Source organism: Phytophthora infestans, genomic scaffold (genome assembly GCF_000142945.1).
Source record: "Phytophthora infestans T30-4 supercont1.8 genomic scaffold, whole genome shotgun sequence".
In the NCBI taxonomy this organism is placed as follows: Eukaryota; Oomycota; class Peronosporomycetes; order Peronosporales; family Peronosporaceae; genus Phytophthora; species Phytophthora infestans.
The window spans coordinates 3,307,069-3,328,891 of NW_003303751.1; the positions used below are offsets into that span (position 1 = coordinate 3,307,069).

Genomic DNA, 21,823 nt, shown 5'->3' on the forward strand with positions numbered 1-21,823 from the left:
CACGTTCGAAGACGCCTTCAGTGACTCTCAGGACTGCGCGGTGAAGCGCTCCTCACGCACCGACTTCGGTTCAGCGTGTTTGGGACGCGCTAGCTCTTCGGAGTCGCTGACTGGGTGAAGCTCCTCGTCACGTGTGGTGATGAGACAAACTTGCTCGACCTAGCCACGGGTAAGGGCACGTAGAAAGTTCTTCCAGGAGAAGCCTAGGAGACGCTAAATTGAAGAGGCTTCGCACGGTGGGTTAGCGACTTCGACTGCGCGTGGGTGAGCCGCGCAAACGCGTACAACATCGGAAAGCGGGAGCGACGCATGCTCGACTGGAGATACTTGCTGTGGTGGGAGCCATGCTCGACCACTAGATCTGTTGCTAACGAGAACCCATGTCCGACCGTCGTCTTGGTTATCGACGGGAAATAATGCTCAACCGTCGTCTCGTTTGGTCATGGGAGCCCACGCTCGACCTCAATCTCGTTCGCCTCGCGCGTACGCGAGGGGTTCCTAGCAGGTGCACACAACAATACTGTGCATGTCGTACATAGAGGGCCATTGCTCACTCTGTGAGCAGTTCGCGTCGTGGATGACCGGTCTGCGACGGTAACGTGTGGCCAATCTCGCGGTGACACAAGGCGGTGGGTGAACACCTCACTGACGTCGAAGTTGTGTCGACGTTTGACCGACCGCGCCCGCCAGTTGAGGTCAGGCTGGTACCGCGCGAGCCACGGCATCCCGAGAATACAGTGGAAGGCGTAGTTCATCGAGATCACCAGGAAGTCGTCTCGACTGGAGAAGCAGTCGAATTTTTCGGGAGTTGTACCTCGTGCCGCGGGACACGGTGCAACTTGCCTTCAACGAGTTTCACAACAACCTCGCCAAACCGTCGATAACAAAGATCTTCGAGGGCAACACCGACAAACTCGATGCGCGGAATACGTTGTTCGTCGCACTTCATCCCAGGAGCGCATGCAGTGGACGCCGGGTGCCAGAGACGTGGCGATTCAGGGTGATTAGTCTCGCGTCGTCACTGGCAGTGGTGACGCTGAAGTTTGCATGAAGCACTAGAGGGCTAAGAGGTCGGGTCGCCGCTGGTGGGCTCGGACCTCAATTCCAGCCAGTAGGGCACCCTGTACCTAATGGCCCAGGCCGTTTTTGGACTGGGCGACCTGTCTCGGATTGTCGACACCATCGACCATGGCGTTCGCTGCAACAGGGGCAGGCACGCGGCAAACGGCCGCGGGTGGCCAAGCTTCTGGCAGTGATAGCATGGCATCGGACACGGGGATCTGCCCAGATGCGAGGTGCGTCGGTTAGTCAATACCTCGATGACATCTATTTCCATCGGCTCGGATGCGTTTGCCGAGTCGGCCGCCGGCGTATGACGACGTCAATACATAGCCCTCGCGAAGTGCGAGGGCGAACGCCTTCTCCAGGGTGTCGGGCTCCGCACGAGTGAGACTATAACGCGTCATACCTTTTCGCATCCCGAACACGAAGACATGAACCTGTGAAGCCATGTCGATGGGGCTCGTGGTGATGCACGAAGCGAGGTGTCGAGTCTTTTGAACATAGTCCCGCATCAACATCTTACCCTGATTGAGGGCGAAGAATTGATCTCGAACACGGGATTTATCGTGCCGGGGGCTCGAAGGCCAGACGTAGGTCACTCTGGACAGAGTGGGGAACACTTGCGCTTCTACGACAAATTTGCCGAGGGCCCACTCTTTGGCTTTCCCGGATAGCCGGGAGAGGAGGAAAATGACCTTTGCCGAGATGACCTCGATCAACCTCGAGGCGATGGTGATGTATATTACCCGAAACCACCGCTCGACAAAAGGGACCTGTGAACTACTGCTCACTGAGAGTTTGTAAACTCTCGTAAGCCAACCTCTAGCGCTAGGTGCCGTGTGACCCCGTCACACCTGATAGCACTTGTAGTCAATCCACGCCAACGCGGGTAGACCACCTGAACCTCTCTGAAGTTCGTGGTCATGGATTGGAACGACTTCTCTCATCTGAACGACTCACAGTTCGAGTCGGTTCGGAAGATGGCTGGCATCTTCGGGATGGAGGCCCTGCAGAGCCTGGTGGCGTCGACACCGGCCGAACAGCTCGGGCGTGTCAATGCGTTTGACGCTTACGAGCAAGGGCCCATCGCACGTATGCAGGAAAACCTGCCGGGTCCGGTGGCGGAAACAAATCCGCCACACCCGAAGCCAAACCGGCTGAATATTAAGCCGTATGAAGGGAAGGAGGGTGAGAACCTTCACTTCTGGGCTCGAGAGGTAGGGCTCGCGATGAACGTGGCTCCGATCTCGACCGAGCAACGCCGTGTTGCTTTTGTGCTCTCCAACCTTAGCGGTCGTGCTACGAGTTGGGTGTACACGCGGGAGGCGACATCGCCTAGATGTTTCACATCCTGGGCTCAGCTGTGCGAACAGCTCCGAGCCGCGTTTCTCCCGGCGAACTACGAGTGACGGCAGCGTTTGCGCTTCCTCTCGTGCAAGCAAGGAAGGCGCGAGCTGCACGAGTACGTCCAAGAGGTACGAGAGCTCACGGCGTCCCTAGTGGACAGCCCACTCAGCGAGCACATCAAGGTGACTGTGCTCATGGACGGCCTTCGAGTAGGCCCGGCGCGCACTCAGCTGTTCTGGGTGCAGTCAAGCACCCTCTAAGAGGCGAATCAAGTGTCTGCTCAAGAAGTGTACATCCATCGTCAGGCGCGCACGCCGGCCTCAACGTGGCCAAGGAATTCTGTGTCGAATCACGGTCGAGCAAACCCCACCGGACCAGTTCCCATGGAACTCCGGTCCGCCGAGCAGCGCGACATTCGCTGCTTCGGCTGGAGGAAGCTTAGACACTTCAAGCCTGAATATCCCGCAGAGAGACACCGCAGGCGGACTTTCCCCAAGCCCGTCCTCAAGGGTCGCTGACAGAAGCCAGGATTCCGGGGACAGGGGAACACCGGAGACCAGTAGGGGCGCGGCGCCCTACAGGGGGAGAACTAAGTCTTCGTGAGGGGTGCGCGGGTGGCGTGTACCACAAGAATAAGCCGCTGAGAGTCTTCGCACTCACGAATCGGCGAAGAGCAGCGGCGGGTTGGTCGTAGTACACGGATGTGTACGGGGATACAATCATCCCTTTAGAATCTTGATCGATTCTGGGGCGTCGAAGAATTTCGCACGCCGCCAGACAGTTGATCGTAAAAGCAACAAGTTGTTCGATGCTTTGAGAGAAAGCAAGGACAACGGGACGGTGTCAGTGCGACTGGTCGACGGGAAAGTCGTCACTGTCCCCAACGTCCAAGTGGATCTGGTCGTCAAGTTTGAAGACTTCGACAGCCCAGAACAGTTTACTGCTCTCGACATGGATGCCTACGATATGATCCTGGGCATGCTTTGGCTCGAGAATCAGGAGCCCTGGATCGACTGGCGAGGCAAGGCAATCGGTGCCAGCCGCCTTGCGAAGTCCAGCAGAGCATTGATGAGTCATGGTCCCACCTCTGTCAGGACCCGGGGCGCCCGCAAGGGCTGCCAGGGTACCGAAGTATCCAGCAGCTGCTTGGGAGTCGTCGACGTATATGACGACTCCAAGGACGCTTCGATGATGGCGGCGCTAGGAGGCGTTGCCCAAGAGGGTAACTTAGGTCCACAAGCGGGTAACATAGTTTCACAGACTACTGAAGCTGTCACGAACACTGTAAATAGCGGGTACAAGGTGAGTAACCGAGCTCCACACACGGTCGACCAGACCTTAACTGAAGAGGAAGACGTCGGGTACGCTTCCTGTATGGGTAACACAGTACCACACGTGGTCGCCCAGACCATAACTGAAGAGGAAGATGCGGGATGCGCTTTCTGCGTGGGTAACATAGTACCACACGAGGTCGCTCAGACCATAACTGAAGAGGAAGACGCGAGGTGCGCTTTCTGCGTGGGTAACATAGTATCATACGAGGCCTCGAGTGCCTCGGATGTCGACACCAAGACATTCCCAGACGTGGATAACGAAGTTTCACATTACGGTCACCATCGACGACGACGCCGCCGCCGAGAGTCGGATCTGAACCTCGTTCAGATCGACGTCGTTTCAAGCGACTCGGAGTCCAGGGCCCGGGCTCCTCCGACACGGCCGTGTTATCACATCTTCGATGGCGAGACCGATTTACCCGTCGTGTCCACCTGGAACCATTGCCCGAAGTTGCAGAGATACTGAACCTCGAGGAAATGACGGCCGAGTCTTTCCTGGCCACTGGGGAGGTTGCTGAGATGATGCTCGTAAGACCTGATGCCGGGGTGATGTAATGTGCTCTCCAATTACATAAGTAGGTAGGTCCTTTTACAAAAGTAGGTAGAAAAGGCACGCGATTAGCATTGTCGCACTATAGCTTGGCTAAAAAGGAAAACGTTTTAGCCAGTCAGGAGTCGACCTGCATATGAGTGGTTCTCAGAGGTCTAGGGCTCCCGCTCTATTCCTAAATTAATCAGAGTCAATTTTATAAGAGTTATTAATAAGGCTATTTTGCTTGTGAGATTCCTCACCGCTACGTGTACGCTAGTGACGGTAGAAACATAGCCAGTTACAATTGTTTACAGCGGCCCCTACGAAAGATCCGAGGACTTATTGTGCCTTTCTCGAGGTTTGGCCAATCGGACCTTAAAAGGCTGGTCCTAAGAAAGAGAGGGTAAAGCAATACCTAAGATTTGATAAAACGACGGTAAAATATAATTTTTGGCAGCCACAAGTCCTACGTATTGTACCTTTCTGCCGAAAAGTTTGAGAAAGGTACATGTACAATACATCTGCAGCAGCGAAAACCTACTTTCAAGCTAGCAGAATCTGCTAACTTAAAAGTAGGTTTTATTGCTGAGGACCATTTGCTGAGATATGTACTCTAATTAGTCGTGCTTCGAAATTAGTCATGATGCCGATGGCGTGCATCAAGTAGTTTTCTGCACCAAAGAGCAGATCGAGAACTGCATAAATTGCTGCTCTAGTGTCGAGACTCTCGTACAATTTGAAGACAAAACGACGGCGAAGACGTGAGTCTGGCCAGATCCAACAACGTGTCGCTCATGACGCTGAGTCAGCTTATGGAAATCGGTTGCGCCATCCTTGTGGAAGCCGATCCACCACTGCCTGACGACCTCTGTTCCATCTGCTATACGTCGGGAATGACGGGTGACCCCAAGCCTTGGGACCCAAGGGTGTGATGCTGACGCACTCTAACATGATCGCCTCCATTTTGTGCTCTGTCGAAATCACTCCATTGGATGAGTCAGATGTACATTCTTTCCTTTTTACCATTTGTACATTGTTTCGAGCGCAATGTGCAAGCTCACATCATTGCCAAAGAAGGATGCATCGGCTACTACCAAGGGGAGGTGCCTAAACTGCTCGACGACATGGCCGAGCTGAGACCGACGGTGTTCCCGTCCGTGCCACGGTTGCTAAATAGAGTTCATGACAAGATTACACAGGGCGTAGTAGCTGCAGGTGGATTGAAGAAGCTCTTGTTTGACCAGGCATACCCAGCTAAGAAGGAGTACCTAGCAGAGGGCTACTACACGCACGTATTCTGGTGTTTGACAAGCTCACGATGATTCTGGGCTACATACTGAGCGGCTCGGCGCCGTTGTCTAAGAAGGTCTAAGGAGTTCATGGCCATCGTGTTCAGTTGCCCTGTGCTGGAAAAGGGTACGGACTTCCGGGAACGGCGGCGGTGGTGTCCTGTGCGATGGCTGAGATGCCAATGACTCGACATGTGCGTGTCCCCGTTGTTGGCGCTGAGATCTGCCTAGAAGACGTTCCGGAAAAGCATTACTCGACTCGAGATACGCCATGTCCTCGAGGTGAAATCCTGACCAGGTCTGGACACGTCTTCAAAGGTTACGACAAGCAGCCAGAGCTGACGAGCGAAGTTCTGGATGCAGACGGCTGGTTCCACACGGGTGACATTGACTAGTGGAGCCCCGATGGTACGCTGACGGACATTGACCGCAAGAAACACATCTACAAGCTTGCGCAGGGCGAGTACGTGTCGTCGAGGGGGTGTACAATCTGAACCCTTTTGTTGCTTAAGTGTTCGTGCCTAGTGATTCATTCGAGAATTACGTGGTGGGGATCGTCGTTCCTGACCCTGAGTATGCTTCGGCCTGGGCTGAAATGCAACGCCTGGAGGGAGAGGAGACTTCGCTGTATAAGTTGTGTGACCCTGTAAACAAGTCTCCTCTTCGTGTCATCCAGGAAGACTTACGACAGTTGGCTCTGGCTGCAAAGCTGCTTCCGTTCGAACGCGCGCACAAGTTGAGGCTTCACGCAGAACAGCTCACTCTGGAAAACGGCGTAGCCACGCCCACCTTCAAGCCCAAGCGCTTCGAACTGATCAAGTATTTCAGTGACGTCATCGATGAAATGTACGAGGAGCAGAGTAAGCTCTGAACGAAGCCAACCTCAGTCACTGGTACACAAGAATGATAAGGACCAATAGCAGGATCATGACGCTGTCTTCGACAGATTAGCACCTTCGTTGTCGGACGAACCCTCACCAGTCAGTCCGGCCAACAGTGACTCGACGTCCCGACTCAGTAATAAAGGCTCCAGTGGTAATCGAGCTCGCAAATTTGCATGGAGCTTCCGCAGCTCAGTTCGGATGCGTCTTATCTCCTTTTGAAGCTGCCGATTGGCATTCAACTCTTGCGCACTCTCCATCGTGAGCTGCTTAGCCCGTACGGCAAACGGTTGGATGCATTGCTTGACTGTTTTGGTGCACTTCTTTCTCCGCGCCCAAGACCGTTCGAACTCGTGCTTGCGTTTCGACAGCTCAACAAATTCTCGAGACGCATGAGTCGAGCCCGCGTGCGCGTCAATACACGCTTCTTTCAACTGCTCAATCTCCTTCTCCATTGCAACACATTGATCTTCTTCCAGTGCCACCAGCTCAGTTTTACGATCCACACAGTCGCGCCAGACGCGAGCCTGAAATACAACGCTTTCCGTTGCGTTACGAAGCATCGCGTCCACCTTGTTCTCAGCACGAGTACGCGCTTGTCGATCTCGATGCTCACGAGCTTCACGGAACACCTGTCGGCTCTTCAGTGTCCGGAACCAACGCTGGAGCACAACGGCGTGTTGCGTCTCACGCTCGAAAGCTTCTAGTGCATGGTGCGCTGTCTGCTTTTGTGCTATCGATGCAGCTCGATCGCCTTCTTCCTGAGCTCGACGAAGCTGCTGACGCTCCCCCATCAGCGAGCGCCACATTTTCTTCCCCAACTTGCCTCGCCGTACACGCTGGACGATGCTAACCGCCCGTGTGAGTTCATGTCGAAGCCATGTCGTGTACACGCGGCCGAAATGACCACGCACTAGTGCCTGAATCTTGGTTGCCGAGCGGTGCAGTATCGCGATGTACGTTGGTGGTAGCCAGCCACGTGCAAGCAAAGCCGCGCGGTAGAGCGACACAATCGAGTGCACAGCACCACGATGGAGAAAAAGCCGACGATCTTGCTGTGGAGAGGCGATCGCGTCCAATATTGCTGTGTGCTGCCGGTGGCGATCGTTTCGAAGTCTTCGAGCTGTTGTCAATGCCTTGGCCAGCCACATCCTCCACGTTGCTTGGATCTTCGTTGCACTGCGTCGTCGAAGACACAAGAGGGCTTCAAACCTTGCAAGCCGCACAAGAATTCTACGTATAACAAGGCACAAAGCGGTTCTAGTGAGTCTTAGTGGTATCCCTTTACTAAGAAAGTGTACGAACATGATGCTGCGGAAGAAATGTTGAATCGTTCGAGCTCCAGTGTCTTCCAGATACCAGCGCTGTCTCTTACGTGCCATAATTAAGCGTACATCACGTCGTCCACAAAACCCTCGATACATCCGCTGCAAAGAGAGAGCGATAGTCATGCCTGCATCTCGTTTGCACTTCCAAGCCACCGCAAGCTCGCGCGTGTAGATGGAATACTGCATCAAAATGAGAATCCGTGGGTGAGATGTGTAGCCTCGTCCAAGTACAATGGCACGAGCTTCACGCCGCCCGCGAAATCCACGAAAAACTTTCTGCAGTGCGGTGGCTCCACCAAAAATTAACCTTCGAAGCGCCACCCGCGCGATGTGAGCTCTGTAAGCTCTTTGAATGTGCTTTGCTCGAGCGATTTTCAGATGAAGCAACTCATACGCAGCCACTGCGCAACGTTTGGCGTACTGTCGCCCCAAATATCCACGTACTATGCGTTGAATGTGCAGTCCAGCCACGAAAATCGCGCCACGCAGTTTCATGGTATTTTGCATCTCGGCAACGCATTCTCGACGCTTTTGTGTCGTGCTTTTCCGAGATTGATGTCCACGAAAGACGCGCTGAACATTCGTCGCGGCTGCTGCCCGTCGCTCTATCCAAAGCTCCCGAGCATGGCGAGCTTCAACTGCTCTGCGCCGTCCCAGCCAGCCCCGAACTATTCGCTGGATCTCGGTCGCAGATTTATCCCGTAGCATGCGAAGAAGTTCGGCCTTCTCAAACGCTGCACGCTGACGAGCAGCAACAAACATCCGAACGAATATTCGCAGCCGACGACTCAACACACAAAGCGCTGTCACCCACGTCCAGTACAGTTTGCACTGCTCGACTCGAAGTCGTCGAGCTTCAGCAACCAGCCGACGCTGCATCCTTTGGTCTGCCTTGCGGCGATACCAACGCTGAATTCGAGCTGCTGTGATCTTCTGTCGTCGAAAATACGCAAGTGTACGCTCCAGGGTGGACTTTGCGCTCACCCGGGCGTCCATCTCACAGCGCAGCCAACGAGTGATTTTTCGTGCAGCTACTCGGCGTTTGCGTTCACGACGCAAAAATGCGACGACATTAGGATGGCGAGGTGTTAATCCGTCGCGTGTAGCTTCGCTGATGTGTCCCCGTGCAGCTGCCAAGGCTTGCAGCACTGGTAATGAAATCTCGGGGCAGTGACGCACATCTAAGCGGAACAGGCTGGTTGCCGGACGCAATAATGACGCTAGTCCAGTGTCGGTAAGCTGCCAGTCGTTCGCCAGGACGAGCGTCTCTAGGTGTGGAGAGCACGGCGCCTTGCTAATTGCTATCAATGATTCGTCACAAATCTGTTCGCAGCTCTCAAGCTCCAGTACGCGAAGGCTGGGGCAGCCTCGTAGCACCGCTAAAAAACTTGTGGCCGAGAAGTATCGCGACCGACTGAGACGAAGTACGCGCAAGTTGACGCAACAACTACCCAGTGCCTCGCAAAGCGTGTCTGTAGCTAGAGACGTCACGTCCAGATCGGTTAGCGACTTCACCAGCGATGTCGAATTTCTAGTACTTTCTAGCAGATTGGAAGCTAGAGCATCGGTATCGCACTGTGTGGTGCCAATGTGCAGAGTCTTCAATGCGCTGCTGGTCAAGGCGGCAACCGTGGAGTCAGTTAGCTGAGGAACTGAAAAAAAGGCAGCACAAGCACCAGGAACGGCAGCTTCATCTTGACTATTCCGCACGAGAATGCCGCTCCACCGCAGAGTACGCAACTTCCGGCATCCGTGAAGTAAAGCTCGTATCCCCGAAAAAATCAGTCTTCGAACACCGTCGAGTGTCATCGATCGCAGCTGTGGACATCGCGCCCCAAGAGCTGAAATTCCTCGACTCGTGACCTGGAAACAGCCTGTAATATCCAAAGATTCCAGTTGTCGACAGCCACACTCACCATTCCTCTCAATAGTTCTACCAGTGTCTTCTTCATCAAAACCTTCTTGGTCATCAACGGTAGACTCAACTACCGTCGTCTCTCCTACAAGTCGTCGAATGCCGAAATCGGTGATACTTGAGCAGAAAGCGAGTAGGAGGGTTGCGAGTTGCGGACATGCTGCGCCCAATGCAGTCAGAACGTGGTCGTTCACGAGCGAGCAGCGTGAGAGGTCAAGTTTCTTAAGGCGTACTAGTGCTCGTACTCGCGCCAGTCGCTGCAGAGCTGCTACTCGCAGTACTGTGCAGCCAGACATATTCAGACTTTCAAGACGAGAAGCACAGGGACCACGCAAGCCAAGCAACGTGAGCCCATCAACTAGTGGCAGTCCGGCAATGTTTAGTATACGGATACGAGCTGAAGATGATGATGCGACCGTCGGAGCTCCTCCTGGCCCTGCTGTCTGCGATGAGGAGCCCACTAATAGAGCAAGCAACGCAGTGTCCGTGAGCTTTGTACAAAAACTCACATCCAAAGAGGTTAGAGAAGCCGCGTAGCTTTCGCCGAAGGCTGCGACGCCGTAGTCCGTGACACGACGGCAGTGAGCGATAGTCACATGTGAGAGAAGAGAACAGCAACGCGCCACGGTGCGAAGAAACTTGTCGTCCACCCACTCACAGGAAGAAACATCCAATTCCGTCAATATATGTGGCAAATGGCCTCCATCAAGTGCTTCACCACCTCCACGAGAGAGCAACTGGCATTGGGACAGTCGAAGAGCACGAAGCGCTCCGCCGCCTGCTGCCGTAGCTTCCAGCAACAAAAGAAGCCCCCGAACCGAGATATGAGCACTGCCGTCCACCGTGAGAGTATGAAAAGACGATTTGATTGGGTTGTCTTTAGAATCGTTGAGCTGGAGTTGCTGGAGTGAGGTATCGGTGGCACGCCAGCCACTGAGGTTGACGTGAGAATGATACACCCGTCGACGAGGGTCGAAGAATACGATTTCTTTCGGAAGATCCCGTTGTAACTTGGCCAAATTCCTTTCGTGGGCCTTGGCGCTGCTACTTCTGTATTTGCTGCTGATGAGATTCGATCGGGCGGCATCTTTGTGATTACTGGAGATGCGATGAGCTACAGGAGGTACGGGAGCTAACGGGAGCGGCAGCGGTTGCTTTTTGGCCCGCCATGCGCCGTCATGCGCCATTCGGCATTCGACTATTGTGAGATTTGACGCTAGAAAGGCACCACGACGAATCGTCGCAGGTCATTTTCAGATCTTCTGAGGGACCGAAAGCAAAGAGGGCGGCGATTCCTGGGATGATTCGTGCCGCTGTGTTGATCGTAGCTCTTGTTGTGGCTAGGAGCTGCATTTCGGACGTAGAAGCACTGAAGTCGGACTCTGCGATGCAAGTGATCGCAGCGCCCGACAAGGGAGACGAACTTGAAGAACGCGCATATGTGGGGGAGCAGAAGGAATTAAAAGTAAGAATCCACACTCGGGATCCAAACGCAACCATCAACACGGACATCTACAGGTGATATTGGATTCCCTCGTGACTTAATACGTCTATCTCTCTTACAAGCTTCAATGTTGTCCTGTTCCAGCTTCGTCGAGCCAACCGAATATGTTATTGGGTTGTTGTTGGATCCTTGTCGGAATCATCCTGTCGACTGCTGCATCGACCGTTTTGGGGAACCGGCGTACGTGGATTCTTCTGCTACCATTGCTGAAAAAGTATCTCTTGTGGACGAGTCCGGGGCAACACTGGATGTGTCAGTCAATAGAATTGGCGATCGCCCTTCGATCTTCGACCAGAATTGCTACCTCGACGATAATCTAGTTCCATACCGTCTTCAAAAGACATTGACCCGCAGTGGACTGACGGTCACGAAGAACTACACTAACTCGGGATGTATCGGACGACTGCGTGCTTTGATACCAATGGAAGAAGTAGTGCGGCCCGCCTGCTGGGACTACAATGATTCGATCAACGCTCTTGCGTCCTGCTACAGTGTGGATGGCCGTAAACAGGATACTTGCGTGGCTGTAGGATTCATGCAAACCAGCTACATCGTCCAGTGTGGTGGGGCCTTCGAGCTCTCAAACCACTGCGGTACGTTTCTAGAGTTGCACGAACCGGGGAGCGAAAAAATATTAAGTCAGACGCGGCTGATGAGGCAGTACCCGAACGGATTTCGCACCACGACGTTGCCACTGCTCTTCCAAGATGACCGGACGCGAACAATTTGCATGGGGGACTACGAGATCTGGTGGGTCCAGCGTACACGGTACAATTCCATCGTTCAGAAGAAGAAAAAGTTTCGCGTCATTTCACCACAATGCGATTTTGACTTTGCCACAAACAAATACAAGAATTATCATAAAGTTGCATAAAGTTTATTTTAAAATCAAACATCCGAGTTTTTTTTTACGTAAGCCAGCCATCACACGGAGCAGTGGCTGAAGATGGCGCATAATATCGTTTGGTTGGAGAGAAGGACACCCCATTGTTAGGAGGAGGTTGTGACCTCCGCAGCACTACGGTGCACAATTCGCACGTCCGTGCATCGAGTTTGTTTCGGAATCCGCACGCAGAGCATTGACGCAAACTCTGAAATTCGACCGAAGCCGGATTCTGCGCTGCACAAATCTCGCAAGTCGACGTCACTCTTGTCTGCTGGTGGAAACACACAGGACATTTCCAGCCGCTTGCCTCGCCTTCACTACGTTTGGATGGAATACGCTGCTGCTGTGGTCCTGGTGGCATTGGATTGAAGTTGGTTTCTATCACTGGTAGATTCAGTTTGAGCAGCTGATAGTGCAAACTAACGTTAGATAAAACAAAGGCTAACTAACTGACAGAGTTGGTACGCACTTTCGAGTAGTTAGGTCTTGCTCGGAAACTTGCCGTGTCGATTGCTACCCGACCACCGGGATCGCTCCGGCTGAAATGTTGGTCAGGGCGCTCAGCTGCTGAGCCGGAAAGTGGCGGCATCTCATTGATAACCTGAGAAATGGGATGTACTTGTGCTGGCGGTGACCTCGGTCGAAGAGAAGTAGCAACAATCTGGCAAAAATCAACGTAATCAAATTTTCCACCAGACACTGCGGAAAATCGAGAAATGATAGTCGAAGCCACATCGGGCGGCAAAAAGATGTCGAGCTTCCTCATCACTGAGCTGAATGCATCAATGGAAACGAATCCCGTGCACTTAATATCGTAGGGCTCGAATTTCTGCTGCAGAGTCACGGAGTCGATCTGCCGCATGTTGAAAAGCTCCGAAAAGAATTGTCCCACGAAAATGTCAATACGCTTCGCTTCTTCAAAAGAGAGAGGAGTGCGCGTAGCTCCCTTTTCGACGTCTGGATATGCAGGTTCCAGACCGTAAGAATGAGTGACAGCTCGTGGGCTTGGCAATTGGGGAGTGAGATGCAGCGTGTCTGTGTTTTCCGGTACGTGATCGAAGTGGAGTATCTCAGTGCTTCTAGCTCGCACCTTCCGTGGTCTATGCTGGCGATCTGGACCCATTTGTTGGACTAATAGATTATAGTTGATCTGAGCAGACTTTGAGTCCCCAAGGGCAGCTTTCACTGCCTCAAGCTCAGTGTCTGTCAGCTTACACCCCATTAGGCGAAGTACCGTCTGAAATTCCAGTAACGTGAGTTTCCCGGTTTTCGCAACATCACATTTTTCTAGTAATCTTCGACCGCTGATGTTGTGTTGAGCTGCTGCAAGAAAACATCGGTAGATCTTTTTCGCCAAAGTAGGTTCTAGCGTTGGAGGAGTGGTTGAAGCAATCGGTTTGACTTCTACAGGGGAAGAAACCACAGGGTCAGCAGGTGCGGGTTTCTCCTTCGGTGGGCCAATGGCAGCATTGATCTGCTCTTCGATAGCTGCAAGAAACGGCCTGGTTTCGTATAGAGCCCTGCCATAATGCTCTGTCTTGAAGCATGCGAGCAGCTTGGCTACGTCTTTATTGCGCATCCGAAGAGAGAGGGCCATCAGGACCTTGTAGATCTTTGTTTCGCTGATAGCTTCTTGCTTCTTCGCTGTCAAATCTTTACTCAACGTGCTCAACAGTGACTTCAGAGCGTCAAGTTCGGCCGGGGTTTTGTGCGCATGTTTAATTGCTTGGAGTAATGCTGCCCCGACGGCCTTTGAAAGCTTCATTGTGACTCGATCTTCTTCGTCACTGCTGCAAGACAATTCGTCACTGTCACTGCTATTCGAGTACCTGTCAGCACACTCTGCCGCGGCCCTTTCTTGTGCTTTTGTTATATCTCCAAGGAACACTTCGTAGTTGATCTTAGTCCCATCGTCACTTGCCACAGCGTAACCCTGCACTAATAACTCGGTGTCCATGTCTTTCATGTTGTATACCACGCGCTGGATCACGAGACGATCCAAAAATTTGTCAATAATCTTTTCGAAGACTCGAACTGTCACTCGCGCTTCGTTTTGATTCACCCGGTACTTGCTGAAATATTTGGCAAACGGGAATGGTGGGCGCAAATGTTTGTTCAGCTTACCTATTTGGTTCAGGATTGGAACGTGCGGTCGGTTATCGGGCTTTGATTGACTGGATACCGGCAAACTGGAGGATGACTCTTTTAGTGCTGATTCTGACGTCTGCGTAGCGGGAGTCAGTGTTTGAGACCCAGAGGACTCGTCGGCTATAACCGTCTTTGTGGAGGACGGGAGCGGCGAGATACTAGTCTGCTTTTCGACTAGTGGTTTAGGCATCTCATCGGCGTGCTTGGCGAAAGTAACAAACTCCGTGTAGGATATTGCGCCGTCACCATTTGTATCTAGAAACTGGAGCAGTAGCTTTTCATCTTCTGAACTAAGAAAGTGCCGGAAACCGGCTCGTTGGAGCAGCTGCAGAAATTCTTCGTGCGAAAGAAACCCGCTTACGTCTGCGTCCAACTCTGAAAAGAGTCCAAATAGTCGCTCACCAGCATCTTTTCCCGTAGACAGAAACGCCTGGAGTTCCCCTAGAAGTCGTTCAACATGGTTGTCAAGAACGCCGGAATCGCCCGCGAAGAAGGCACTCGGGCCATTTGACAAAAACTTGCGGAAGAGCGAGACATTAAATCCAGAATTCTGGTGTAGCTGAAAGCAGTTCATCATGGCTTCCAGCTCTTCGCGCAAGTAGGGATGATGAACGCCCGCCGCCCATAACACGTCTTTGAAGTCGTCAATCGACATCAAAATGCACTTTGTTGAGTCTTTCTGGACGCGAAACGCTCGGTCAATGTCGAACTCGTGACCACTGGCTTCCAGCTTTTGCTTAGCTTTATGGTATTGCTGATGTAACGTCTTTAGCAGACTGAGAATCTCCGACGGCGGTGACTCCAGGAATGGCTGCGTCTCTCCATTTTGCTGGCATTTTTGAGCTATCGCTTCACAAAAACGCAAGTAGTGGACGTCCCCACCAGCGTCATCATCATTCGCAAACTCTTTCACTAAGATGTCCATATCCTCCTTCGGCACAGCAACACTCATTTCTTTGAGCGTCTCTACAAAGCGGCTTGCGGGAACCAGACCAGTAGTTTCTTTATCGATAATGCCAAACATTCTCTTGATTGAGCCACAGTACGCCCCGACATTTCCGCTTGTAAGTTGTTCACTGATAATGATGTCTTGTAGAATACGTTGCAAGATCGGATCCGGCAGAGTGGTAATGTTCAGTCTTCTGCTAGAGGAGGAAGACGACTCCGCGAGATTAAAACGCAGGAACTCGTTGAAGTCAATTGCGCCAGACGAATTGGGGTCAAATCGCCGCATCAGTCCCTTAATCTCTTGGTCGGTCAGGTACCTATCTACACCAAGCTCTCGGATGGCCACTTCAAACTCGGACAAGACGATTTGTCCGGTATTGTCCTTGTCAAAAAGCCGGAATGGCACCATGTAATCAAACTTGCCATCTGGGGTTTTGGCACATCGTTTCAGTTCGCCACGAAGCAGTTTGACGCCCTCAAGAAACTGGGGACTGTCGTAGTGAGTGACAAACTCGCTCTTCATGTTTCGACGATCCTGGTTTTCTCGAATGACAGCCAAAAACCGGTCAATCAGCACCGCACCGTCACCGCCGCAATTCGCTCCAGTGTACTGCACCACGTAAACCAAGTCCTTCAAATCAACCTGCCGCGTTGACTTTTCCACCGCCAACGCATTCAGCTGCTGCGAGAAATTGACTAGAGACAGCTTTCCATTCGCCTCAATGTTTAGACGGTTGTAAATCTCGTCGACGTCAGATTCGACAGGTCCAGATCCGACCAACTTCCTCAGTTCATAAACCATTGAAGAGCTGCAGCAAAGCAGCACGGCAATAGTTGCTGTTAGAATCACATCTTAGCAGTCAGAGTGAAAGCACAGTAGCGTACATTTTCTTGGGCACGTGGTTGACAAACGCATGGAATGCTGCCTGATTTACCTCGCCGTTGGTTGCTGGGGCCATCAATACTTGCAGCAAGTGAATTTGTTCCGCGTTCAAGCGTTTTCTTCGCTGGCGGAGAATTCGGTTGATGGTTTCGGAGTCAAGTCGACTATGCTTTGGTTTCAGTAAGCGCCACGCAGATGCTGAGTCAATATTGCCGTCTTTAGCGAGCTTCTTGTTCTGCTTTTCGAGCGCCCAAACTCGGAGTTCATCAGCTGCTTCAGCGATTCGCCCTGCAGCTCTGGCAGACGCATCGCATATCCCAGTGATGTAACTCAGGAAGTCGGAGTAGTCGACAACCCCATCTTTGTTGACATCGAATCGCTGGATCACTTTGCTAAGTTCATTGTTTGTGAAACTCAGCTGGTTTGTTGCAAATATTCGCTGAAAATCGGGTCGACTCAGTTTTCCGTCCCCAAGCGTGTTGTACGACTGAAAAATCAGCCTGTAGTTGGGTACGTTGTAGCCAAAGCGAGTCGTCATCGTACGCTGCAGTGAGTTCACTACATCGTCACTACAAAATAATACAGAATAGCTTTGGTCAGAACTTTATCTACAGCATCTGCACCTTTGTCGTGTATTTATGCTAACATTTCGAAATCCGTGAGCTCTAAGAATTGAGCGAATGCGCCAACTTGAATAACCTTAGCGCCGAATGCATTGATTCGCTCCCAAACCAGCCGAAAGTCCTGCCATGAAATCGAAAGTTACGTGATCAGTTGGCAACGATATGCTAATATCTTAAGCCAGTATTGCATATACGCCCACCTTTTTGTCCATTTTAATGCCGAACGTCTCAATGCCAGCCAGCACCGCTTGCTTGGTAATGGCCCGCACCTTCTTGGGGTCAAACTCGTCGAATAAACGATTGAAGTTGAGAGAACAGTCTTGGTCAATTGGACAGTTGCGTCGAAGTGTTTTTCGAACTTGAGTTTCCAAGTCGTCGATGTGACTATGCAGATTTGCTCGTGTTCGCGGTGAAGTAATCGTGAGATCTATATGAGGAGGTTCGACCAGGTCTTGGGTAGATAACGCACGCCGTCGCCGCAGCCACAGGAACACGCCTAGCTTCGGATTCTTCTCATTCAAATTCCCTGGGACGAGCTTGAAGCCGCGATGGCGGGGTATCCATAATCTTGCAGCGTTTTTGTCACTTAGATCTCCACTTGTAAGTGCGAGATCGATCACCTCGTTAGTCATTTGTGTGCTGGGAGGTACAAGACTCATCCAAATGTACTTGTGCTTCCCGAAGGCTCCATTCCTGTTGATATCTTGCTGCAAACATGTGTATCCCTTCGATACCAGCTCAGTGTCACGCGAACTTGCTGCGTACTTTATATTAGAGATAGCAGCCTTCCCGTCTTCCTTAGCCGCAGTCCGGAACCAAAGATGCATGGGACTGGAGCTGCTTTCACTCTGCAGTTTCGGAAACAGTTGGGTGTAGTTATCTCTGCGTAGCGTGACCTCTTCGACGCTATTTGTTGAAATTCTCATGTCAACGACGCCATTCTCGCGAGGAGGGTGGACCAGCTCCTCCGCCCCTCTTTCGTCTTTAAGAAGAAGTTCCAAGTCATGGATTTTCACCAGCCCATCCTTATCCGAATCCATGAGGCCCATGACGAAAGCAAGTTCCTGTTGAATAAGTATTTGTTTTTAATGTGTGAGTTTCCTAAAGATTAAAATTGCAACGTACTCCTGTCGTGAGCACGACATCCAAGTCGCGCATGATAGCGGCGTGAAACAGCTCTGGTACCATTGCCGTACCGTCGGGTGGTGCCAATCGCTTGAAAGTATCTGCGATCTCATTATCAGTTAAATCAAGACTTTTAAGATGTTTCCGATACTTGTACAACAGTAATCGTCTAGATACATGCAGCAAAGGGGGGGGGGGTCAGTCAAGGGCTATCTCTAAGATGCAGTAGTGGGTGCAGACGTACAGCTGGTCCTGATCTAGCAGACAAAATCCCACAAAATCTCGATGTAGCAGCAGCTTTTGGTAGTCGTACTCGAGACGATGGAACAGCGCGTCCACCTGGTCGCTTGGAATGGCACTCTCGAAGGCGGGGTCGCTCGCCACGAGCTTACGGAACTCGTGCGCCTCCAAAACGAGCTGCTGCGGCTCGCTGTGCGCCGTCTTCTTGATTTTAGCGGCGTGCTGCTGTGATCCGAACTTCTTCATGAGATCTTTGAGGTAGTAGTAGATGCTGTTCTCGGCACGCATGGACGCTGCCTTCTCACGGAATACCTGGCGGGCGTGATGGCCCAGCAGGTCGTCGGAGTGTTTGCACAGCATGTAGGCGCCCTCACGCACACCATCCAGCGTTAAGTTGGTTAGGAACTCGCCGCTCTCCGCCATCGTCGTCGTCATCGTGGAGTGCGACGTCATCTTCGTTCAATTCCGGTGTATTCTATAAAAGGAGTGATGGTCGGACTTCAATGAAACTACCGCTCTGGGATTGGTAGAAAGAAAAGTCTATTTCGACCACTTATAACACGATATTTCGTTCTTCTTCCTGCTCAGCATTCACCATCATGGAGCTGGATCGAGCGGACGAGGAGGTGCTGCTGGAGAAGGTGCCGCAGCAGCTCCCCGCCGGGCAGCGCGATGAGCGCAAGGACTACTTTTTTGCAGTGACCTTCGCTGCTAATTGTGCTGCTGTGAGCTTTATTGCGGTATGTTGGCTTTGGTGTCTAGCATTTTTGCTGAATTTCTCTAATCAGATATCACTTGTGTTCTGGAAACAATTTGCAGTTATTCTTTGGTCTTCCGAACGTGTCAAGCATTTACTTTACTGTTCATCATGAAGATAACTCGTCGCACGGACTTAAGATCTTCCTCATTTTCCTGGAAACATCGGTCATAGGTGGTGGCGTGTCTGCACTGTGGCTGCAGGTATTGCAGAACCACGCAGAGCGCGTCATTTCTTGGACGTTGAAGGCCAGTATAGTGGCTTTTGTTGCAGCGTCAGTCGCAGCCTTTTATGACTCTGGTATGGCTGGCAAGGCCATCGGCTTCATCAACCTGTTCTTCGCCCTCACGATCGTGACGTACTACGCGTCTGTGCGGCGCTCAATCGCCTTCGCAGCATCCAACCTGACGGCAGCTTCTCGAATCCTACGAGTGTTTCCTGGTGTTATCACGTCGGCGTACGTTGCGTTGGTAGCGCAGGCAGTCTGGGTAATGATCTGGGGCGCGGCTGTCGTGGGTGTACTTGCTAAAGCAGTGGACCACCTTCATGACTCAAGTTCGTATGGAAACACGTGCTTTTTCTTTATGCTGCTAAGGTACGTACGTCGTTGCTGCTGTCGAGCTAACAGAGTTTTTTTTCTAGTGAAATCTCTAACATGATTCTTGCTATAATTGCAGCTTCTTCTGGTTTGTGCAGGTGGCCAAGAATGTGGTGCACTGCATTACTGCCGGTGCGGTGGGTGAGTGGTGGTTTGGCGCACATGACGTGAACACGATCCAGCGGGCGCAGACTCGAGCGCTGACGACGTCTCTCGGGTCGATTTGTATCGGGTCGCTGGTTGTCGCTGCTCTCAGCGCACTGCACACGCTGTTGCTCTCTGCCCCGCGGCGAAAAGACAAGGGCAGCGCCAACGCTTTCCTGGAGTTTCTCGTCAAGCTGGTTATGCGCAACATGCAGTACTTCAACAAGTACGCATTTTGCCAGGTGGCTCTGTACGGGAAGGACTTTCGGCTAGCTGGGACGGACACAATGCACCTCTTCCGAGACCGCGGATGGACGGCATTACTAAACGACTCGCTCATTTCGAGCGTCCTGTCGGTGGGGTGCCTGGTCGCTGGTACGCCTTGTTTCATTCTGAACGAGATCATCAATTAACGGGGTATGTATCTTTGGCAGGAACGGTGTCCGGAGTCATTGGATCGGCGTGGCTGTACCTAACGCTGCGGTGCACGCCGAACGAGCTGGCGGAGCACCCGGACGAGTGCCGTACGTGACTGGAGAGCTGTCTGTTTAACTTGGGCGGCATTTCGTACTCATGCGGGTCTACTGCGTGCTATCTGCAGAGACTTTTAACGTCGTCCTGCTGACCTTTGTAGCGTGCTCGTCGATCGGGTACGCCATGTGCACGATCATGTCCTCGATCCTGGACTCCATCGTCGCGACGATCTTCGTGTGTTTTGCCGAGGTACGTTTGCATGCAGTGCAGTAAACGGTTGAATCAACCTGGTGGTGGTGAACTGGGGTATCTGCTACCTGAGCAGACGATGAATCCGACGAGGATACACCTGGTCGAAAACAGGGCACTCCGGCCTCGCACCACCATTTTCTCACGTTTCCTGCCATTCAGTTTTTTTCTTGGCACGACTAACCCATGCTTGATCTCCATTAACAGGACCCAGCGGCGCTGCAGCGCTCGCACCCGGACGAGCATGCTCGCATCGTGGGGGCTTGGAGCCGCCTGCAACCAGACTTGCTGAGCTTCCCGACCCACGTGGTATGATGCGCTGTCACCGAGATGTTATAACAGAAACGGTCCAATTCGAAAGAGACCCATTCAGAAATCATGATTGGCTGGTAAACATTACAATATGATTGTGCTCGCTATCATTGGTTGAAAATCATAAATATCGGAGTTTGTAAGATCCTCGGTTGACCTTTTGATTTTTTGACGTGCATGTGCAGGTCAGTGTCGTGTCGTGGTCATTCTCAGACAGAACGCATCGATAACAAGCTAAACCCTTCGCGGCCGAGACCGATCGTTTGAGATGGTGCAGCTACTTCAGCGACGCGTGGTCGACGCCACCTCCCAGTCGCTCGTGGAGATCAAAGTAGATCTGAAGCAGCCGCCACCCCGCCAGACGCCACCACCACCAACGTCCACGCCGCTGGCAGTTCAAGTGCTTCGTTTTCGGCCAGAGGAGAAAGAAACAGCCACATCTCTCAAGAGAAATCGCTTCGTGTACGAGATCGAGACATGCCATCAGGAAACTGGCGACGTATTCTGCACCGAGCGCCGCTTCCGTGAGTTCAAGCGTTTGCGTGAGGCCCTGCTGCTCGAGTGCCGTGACTGCCCTGACTGCCACCCATTCGTTGAGAGGCTCAAGCAGTCGCGCCTGCCTCCACGGCAGATGGTCGTGTTGGATGTGAGCAAATACGGAACTTCGCGCATGCTGGAGCTTACGCACTTCCTACGAGACCTCGTGCATTTCGTTAATGAGAATGCACACAAGTGCCCGCGCGATGGCCCTGATATCGACAAGTCCGTGGGGTTGTTCCTCGGACTGGACTCGCTCACAGAAGTTCTGAACGGCATTGCAAACCCCAATACGGCAATGCAAAAGGTGCCAATTAAAACGCGCCAGGACCGGATCGACTTCCGTGCAGCCTCCATGCCCGACATGCGATTCTCGTCCTTATCCATGCATCTATCCGACGATTCGCTCCGGCGTATTCGTGCGCGTGGCTACTCGGATGTTGTAGACCACCAAGCACCAATAAATTAGCTTAGACATTCGTCTTTGATTGATGTAGAATAGTACCTGTTGGAATTCATATTGGAGACCAGGCACAATGGGACATTGATATACATGTACTGTACAAGATGAGAATCAGTTGGGCCAGGTCATTGTACGGGAACGGGGTTGAGCCCGTGTGTGTTGGTAGGAGCTCTGGAAGAGCAGGACTAGCACTTAAAACAATTTAGTATTTATATTTCTTCACGAGTCCGAAGTGTTGCTGAAC

General features: G+C 52.2%; 6 protein-coding genes across 6 annotated transcripts; 4 read left to right on the forward strand and 2 right to left on the reverse strand.

Annotated features, from left to right (window-relative positions):
• Positions 1-5,087: 5,087 nt before the first annotated feature.
• On the forward strand, positions 5,088-6,435 carry PITG_06627 (uncharacterized protein; the record flags this gene model as incomplete). Its single annotated transcript, XM_002998662.1, has 5 exons — positions 5,088-5,145; positions 5,187-5,278; positions 5,379-5,577; positions 5,691-5,945; positions 6,077-6,435. The coding sequence occupies 5 exons, from the start codon at positions 5,088-5,090 to the stop codon at positions 6,433-6,435; spliced, it is 963 nt and encodes a 320-aa protein (XP_002998708.1).
• A 54-nt stretch (positions 6,436-6,489) lies between these two features.
• On the reverse strand, positions 6,490-10,875 carry PITG_06628 (uncharacterized protein; the record flags this gene model as incomplete). The annotated part of the gene is made up of 4 exons (XM_002998663.1): positions 6,490-7,678; positions 7,751-9,684; positions 9,778-10,722; positions 10,807-10,875. The coding sequence occupies 4 exons, from the start codon at positions 10,873-10,875 to the stop codon at positions 6,490-6,492; spliced, it is 4,137 nt and encodes a 1,378-aa protein (XP_002998709.1).
• Positions 10,876-10,954: 79 nt separating this feature from the next.
• On the forward strand, positions 10,955-12,066 carry PITG_06629 (uncharacterized protein; the record flags this gene model as incomplete). The annotated part of the gene is made up of 2 exons (XM_002998664.1): positions 10,955-11,206; positions 11,277-12,066. 2 exons carry the CDS (start codon positions 10,989-10,991, stop codon positions 12,064-12,066), a joined length of 1,008 nt encoding a protein of 335 aa, XP_002998710.1.
• Positions 12,067-12,100: 34 nt separating this feature from the next.
• PITG_06630 (uncharacterized protein) lies at positions 12,101-18,468 on the reverse strand (the record flags this gene model as incomplete). The annotated part of the gene is made up of 9 exons (XM_002998665.1): positions 12,101-12,484; positions 12,737-13,024; positions 13,130-14,242; positions 14,354-15,983; positions 16,060-16,626; positions 16,704-16,801; positions 16,881-17,744; positions 17,806-17,974; positions 18,050-18,468. 9 exons carry the CDS (start codon positions 18,466-18,468, stop codon positions 12,101-12,103), a joined length of 5,532 nt encoding a protein of 1,843 aa, XP_002998711.1.
• Positions 18,469-18,644: 176 nt separating this feature from the next.
• Positions 18,645-20,582, forward strand: PITG_06631 (uncharacterized protein; the record flags this gene model as incomplete). Its single annotated transcript, XM_002998666.1, has 7 exons — positions 18,645-18,785; positions 18,865-19,397; positions 19,480-19,919; positions 19,979-20,068; positions 20,146-20,267; positions 20,341-20,370; positions 20,475-20,582. 7 exons carry the CDS (start codon positions 18,645-18,647, stop codon positions 20,580-20,582), a joined length of 1,464 nt encoding a protein of 487 aa, XP_002998712.1.
• A 213-nt stretch (positions 20,583-20,795) lies between these two features.
• On the forward strand, positions 20,796-21,585 carry PITG_06632 (uncharacterized protein; the record flags this gene model as incomplete). The annotated part of the gene is made up of 1 exon (XM_002998667.1): positions 20,796-21,585. One exon carries the CDS (start codon positions 20,848-20,850, stop codon positions 21,583-21,585), a length of 738 nt encoding a protein of 245 aa, XP_002998713.1.
• Between the last annotated feature and the right edge of the window lie 238 nt (positions 21,586-21,823).